Below are 6,325 nucleotides of genomic sequence, written 5' to 3'. Positions count from 1 at the left end.
TATTTATCATACTTAAGAAGTCCCTGTCATAGCTAACAGAAACGATTCTGCAGGTAAGTATTAAAGGCAGGCGTAACTTAAAAAATGATACTAATTTCACGTAATGGATAAACCTAAATAGAAAACTCTTTTTCTGGAAATTATTATTGTGATGTTTTTGTTTTAAATAAATTGAAAATGTTAAATTTGTATAAGTACATTAGGCATGGAGGCGAAGACTATTGTAGCCATAGTCCTTGGCGTGATGTTTGTGATGGTACTAATTGGATTCCTTACTGTTTTAGCCTTGTATCTGAAAGGTAAATTTTAATGAATTATATGTACTTAAAAAAACAAATGTTATTTTTTCCAAAATTGTTTGTAGTGGGTAATAATTTTGATTTTTAGTACATCTTCATTTCATTTCCCTAGATAAAGATGAACACTCAGAAAATGTTGCAAAAGCTAGGCTAGATGGTTATAACCAAGGTAAGAATATTTTTATTTAGGATTCATACATTTTTTTTTTATTTTAAGAGAGCATAATATTGGAATTAGATTACTTTAAGTTAATCATATTGCGAAGTTTTTATGGTTAATAATGAAAATAATTGTTACAAAAAGGATGATTAGAAAGAGAAAATTGAAATCTCGTAAACCATAATTCGCTGTTTGTGGTGTGGGGGGGGGGATGGTACAATTAACTTATTCTTTATTTTCCTGCTTGTTATATTTCTTTATATCTATCCTAAACGTTTGTGCATTTCATATGTTTTTTTACCTTAATAATTTTAAATAAATGAAAAAAAATTTTTAGGTCAGAAGAGAACTGTGCAACTATTTTGCAGAGGGAACACAATATGTGAGAAGTGTTTTGAACAAAAATCTCCTGAAGCTTGTAATAACAATGGTGATTGTGAGTGGCATTCGGCTTCTGGTCCAGCGTTGAGTTATTGTATCGTGGACTAGACTCAATGAGTGCCAGTCTAATTGAAATTACATAAAACAGATGTCGAAACCACAATATCAATTAAATATATACATATGAGTGAAAATGTGTTATTGTTTTTTTTTTTCATGTAAAAAGGAATTATTTTGATACAGTTTTTAGGTCAAGTGCTAGAGGTGTTGAACTATTTAATACGCCACTTCATCAATTTGCTTTATCTCAGATCTGAAACAGTGTCTACGATTTCTTAGCTTAATAATAATAAAAAAATAACATATCTTAAAATTTGGGAAGCGACATTAAGCTTATCTTTTAAAACTGTATGAAACCAATAACAGAAATTACGATATAAAACAAATATCGAAGCCACACGGTATACGAATATCACAGAATTCACATAATGCTTATTAGTCTCTATTCTAGAATTGTAATTAAGGTCTTCCGTCTTCACGGAAGACCTTATAGTGATTCTACTGTTTCTTATTATTATTATTTTTCCGTACATCTAATTTTGTGCACGCGAATTCTCGAAGACTAGTGGATGGATTTTCATGAAATTTGCAGGAACAATGTGTTGTTATCTGAAGTTATTTTATCCGGGAGATTTTTTGGAAATTTTTGTCTGGTGCCAAGTTACGGACAATTTTCTGATTTTAAAATGACATTTTGTCCGCGGTTAATCTCAAGAACGGTGAAAGATATCACTGTGAAATTTTCAGAGATTATAGATCGTGAAAAGTACTATCCAGGACGCAATCCTTTGTACGTCGTCTCTACTTCCTGTTGTTACTGCAGGCGAATTTAAAAAGTCGAATTTTTCAACTTTTTTGTTTTTCAATATTTTTAAATTATATTAAAATGGTGAATAGAAACCTTTTTAATTAGGCTGAATATATAATTTGTTTTTAAATTGATAAATCCAAACTCGAGATATTAACAATCAAAAATTTGAAGCGGGACCAAAATGGCGGTGGTCTCTGTCAACTCCGACATTTCGCAATAGGGGTTTACAGAGGCAGCCGAGCGTTTGCTTGAACGAAAGTAACATAAGGAGCAATGAAATATGAAGGAATACTTGGATTGTCACGACATAGGTACGTTGCAATTCTGTGTCAACCTACATTTATAATTCAAGGCCTCCTTACACGTCTTCTTTAATTGGTTTTAGTTGTTTCTCAAAGTACCGGTAGAAATAGAAAAGAATTAATGTGCAAATAAGTACAATACCTACTATCTTTTGTTTTGCATCACGGAAACACATAGCTTAAATCGTACATGTAGTTATAAGTAATAGTTTCTCAAGATACAATATTTTTAGTAAGTATAAAACGTGACCACTGTTTTCCCATGCACACTTGTGTCATATTAAATTAATAGAAAAGACAACTGTTACAATAAGAATTTAAAAAAAAAAAGACAATTATTTTTAAAAGACCGTTTAATTGACTTCACATAAACATTTATTTTTTCTCAATGCAAGTTATTGAACATAATTGAAACTTATTCCTTAACCCTCGTAGGGCGATCGAGGCATTTTTTTCGGCGAAACACACCACCGTTTTGATGAAAGTGTAGGTAATCGGAATAATCCACTTTTGTGATTAACAGGAAAATTATAATAAAAAAAATTAACCGTCTCACCTATTTAATACAACATTCCAAGGAAAAGGCACTAAGATTTACTCGTGGCGTTTGGCGCGAAATTATGAATAGTGACCCTCCATTCATAATTCCAAGACAGATTAACTGTTGCAGAATTACATGTACATACAAGAGAATTTAGAGAAGTTGTTCAAATAGCGAAATCGATAAGCGTATCGGATTTTCACGCTAGTGACCCATTTCAATTACCAGTGTGTCCAAAAAAAAATGTTTAATAGATTTTCAGCTCGATTTTAGGGCTATTTTTTGGAATCAGACGGACGACCTCTCGTTGCTCGCAACGAGATCGTTTCTAGTGTTAAAATATTGTTTTATCTCACTGAATAATGACCCATGTCATTTTCCAGCATAAAAAAATAGTATGCAGCCCAGTTGAAGAAATAGTTTGAAGGGAAAAACACAAATAATCAGTTTTTCTATATTTTTAGCTATAAGAAAATGATCACCGCTGGCGCTGACAAAAGATATCTCTCTAACAGAATAAACTTAATACATGTACACGGTTTGAACCAAGATTTGCAACCAGTTGTCATGGCATTGGTTTCACGATGTCGAGATAGGACAACCCCCAACCAGTTATTATTACATATTTCATCTATAGAAAATCGACCTCTAGGTAAACTTTTTCCTATCTAGAAAAAAAGGACGTCATCTTTGAAATTTGCATACTATTTAAAGAAAAGAAGACCCGCTTAGATTAGAGGACAATTATTCGATTCATAAGGGATAGGGACTAACAAATACGCCGAATCAGAATACTGTTTTCTTGCTCAACATTACAGTATATTTATTTCTAAGATAAAATTTAATTATTTTCTGCACATAAACAATAGCATGCACTATGTATTAATCCACTTGATTCGTACAGACTCTGTATGAAGTCATTTTCAGAGACTTAAACGGGAAACAACCCAACGTCGCCTTTGTGACGTGAGAAAAGAAAAGAAAGATTAAAAAAAACTGTACATTCATGTTAACTCCATTTCGCTTGGGGGCAACTGTACAGACCAAAGTATATATTTTCTTGTCAATGGAGGAGTGATTTTATATTTTCAAAATTTTTAAGTTGAGAGAACAGTAAAACTCGGTTGAAGAAAGGAATCACTGGAGCTTTAATCCCCTTCCTCGCAATCACGTATTTTCACGCACTTTAAAAAGTTCATTTAATCTTAAATTCATTGCAAATTTCCTTCTGTTTTATCCTTCCGAAAATCTCATAAAATAAGAAAAGTTATTTTTGCATTAAAAATAAAAACGCCGCAATATTATTTACGCTAAATTTAAAGAAACGTGTACAGCGCTAAATGGTGCTTGCGTGAAAATGGTAAATTTATATTTCAATTGCGTGAACATTACGTGCATGTTGCATAACATTTCAGTAAGTTGTAAAGAATTTTATTTCTCTTTGCAAGTTTCTTTTTATCCATATACGGAGTGGTCGTACTGTGAATTTTAAATACATCAATTGTATATGACGCTTTTCAGGATCTCCTTTATAGCTATAGTCACCAGCGTGGCGCAGTGGTTAAAGCGTCTGCTCTATAGTCGTGAAGTAAGGAATTGATCTTTATATCGCGGGCTCCAATCCCACCTTGGGACGTGGACACAAGACAGGTCCATCGGATGAAACCGAATAAACCGAGGTCTCATGTCGCAGAAGGTACTGATATGAAGAAGATGCCTCACTGCTCAATGGCCGTAAGTGCCGAATAAAGGACAAAATTTGCAGCTCTCCACTGGAAAGTAGTGGCGTCTCCATATGAGAGGGGCATTGAACAAAGACAATTAATCAATTTTAAGCTATAAAACGTTTTGACTTGCACCGTAATTGTGAGAGTTTTAATTAATTTTACGGGATGAATTTTTCCGTCTATTACTGTCTCTGGGTCAACTGTGAGCTTTCCTCGAATTTTGAACCCATATTCTTTAAAACCTCAAAATCACCAACACAAGTTACAATTTTGTACTTTTATATAGAATCAGCAAGGAATATACATTTACATGAGCCTGGGCACTTTCAGCACCGAAGGTCTGATTCCAAATGACTATAATTTTTCACAACAAATCATACATACTGAACAAAGAAATATTAAAATAAAAGGTTTAACAAAAGGTATTTAGAAATCAAGTATTAATCAATTATTGAGCGAATGGTGACATTTTAGCAGTGTGTATATTACGATGTAAAATGCAACATTTTGGGACTTGTTTTAAATTACTGTGTGAATTAACTTTTTGGTTTTTGTGTAAATTGTTGTCAAAACTTTTCTTATATTTCGGCAAATGTGATAAATTATATAAATTCCGCACAACCTTAATTAAACCTAAGGCAAAGTCCAGATAGATAATTAATCCCTTAATTGACTTCTGACACTTAAACTTTTAGTTCTATTATATGCATGCCGCTAAAATGTCACCATTCGCTCAATAATTGTTTGATACTTGATTTTTATATACTTTTCATTAATCCTTTTATTTTACTCTGTCTTTGTTCAGTATGCATGATTTGTTGTTATAAATTATAGTCAGTTACGAGAATAAAACACATGAATTGTAAATATTTTTTAAACTTGTGGTTAAAATCTTTTTTAAAACCAGTCACAACTAGGAAGAATATGTTTGTTAATCACATTTATCAAAGAAATTGAAACGAAACAGCCCGATTTTAGAAAATTTAATTTAAAAATGACATATAGTTTTTTTTTTTATTTTGGCCAATCCCGATCAAAATTAAACCGATCCCAACCATAATTGAACAATTATTGGAAATAAATAACATTCTCCCAAATACAATAGTCTGATTAGGTGTAATAAGTTTTAAAACATATTGAACTTGACAATCAAAAAGATTTCTTCATTGTAAATACATGAAAGAGGCAATAAATTAATATTTTATTCATTTTGTATTAATTTTGATCGGGATCAGTTTAATTTTTATCGGGTTAGGTCCAAATATAAAAAAAAAAAATCAAAATCGGGCGAGTGATCTTGTAAACTACACATCCGACTAGGGTGAAATATTTTTATGGTCAGAAGGAATGCTATGTAGATTTGCCGAACGAAGGTCATTTGCGCGCACGTGCTTGCAAAAGCGCGCACGTACAACACGTGAAATGACCAATATGATAAATATAGCCGTAACTTTTCTATTGTTGGATTATATGCATTGAAACTCATAATATAAGTATATATTAGCAGTACAGACGTGATGAGATGGTCAACATAGCAAGATCTCACGTGCATGCACGTGCGCTTTGCTCTGATTGGCTGAAACTTAAGTCTCAATATCTTTCTTGTTTTTCTTTTGAATTTTTTAACATTGTCATACATTATGAAGATCTACAGCACGATATATAAGATTTATCATGAAAGCATGCGCATGCACATGTGCTACAATCTGATTGGCTGAAACTTTAAATGCCTATATCTTTCTTAGTTTTTAACTAAATGAGATGAAATTTAGAATTTGAATAGGTATTATGGATTCCTACATTAAGGTACAATAAAAATTGAATGCACGAACATGCATGCATGCACGTGCACGCGAAATACGCAAAATGACCTATATATTTGAAAAGCAGTAGCATGTATATTTCAAAGTTTTCTTTCTTGATTCTTACAAAATATAGATATGTTAATGGTTTAGACAACATGTCATGATTATCTTGCATGTGCATGAACGTGATTGCGCGCTTAAATGACATATAGCTGATATCATTGTAGCCTTTATAATTC

At 32.2% G+C, this 6,325-nt stretch overlaps 1 protein-coding gene across 1 annotated transcript; it reads left to right on the top strand.

Annotated features, from left to right (window-relative positions):
* Window positions 1-202: 202 nt before the first annotated feature.
* LOC134263214 (uncharacterized) lies at window positions 203-995 on the top strand. The gene is made up of 3 exons (XM_062745530.1): window positions 203-299; window positions 412-468; window positions 797-995. Exons 1-3 carry the CDS (start codon window positions 206-208, stop codon window positions 946-948), a joined length of 303 nt encoding a protein of 100 aa, XP_062601514.1. The 5' UTR covers window positions 203-205; the 3' UTR covers window positions 949-995.
* Window positions 996-6,325: the final 5,330 nt, after the last annotated feature.

This window comes from Saccostrea cucullata, unplaced genomic scaffold (genome assembly GCF_032062105.1).
Source record: "Saccostrea cucullata isolate Sc308-1 unplaced genomic scaffold, CSIRO_AGI_Scuc_v1 ctg1595, whole genome shotgun sequence".
In the NCBI taxonomy this organism is placed as follows: Eukaryota; Metazoa; Mollusca; class Bivalvia; order Ostreida; family Ostreidae; genus Saccostrea; species Saccostrea cuccullata.
This window is presented reverse-complemented; position numbering and strand designations above follow the sequence as displayed.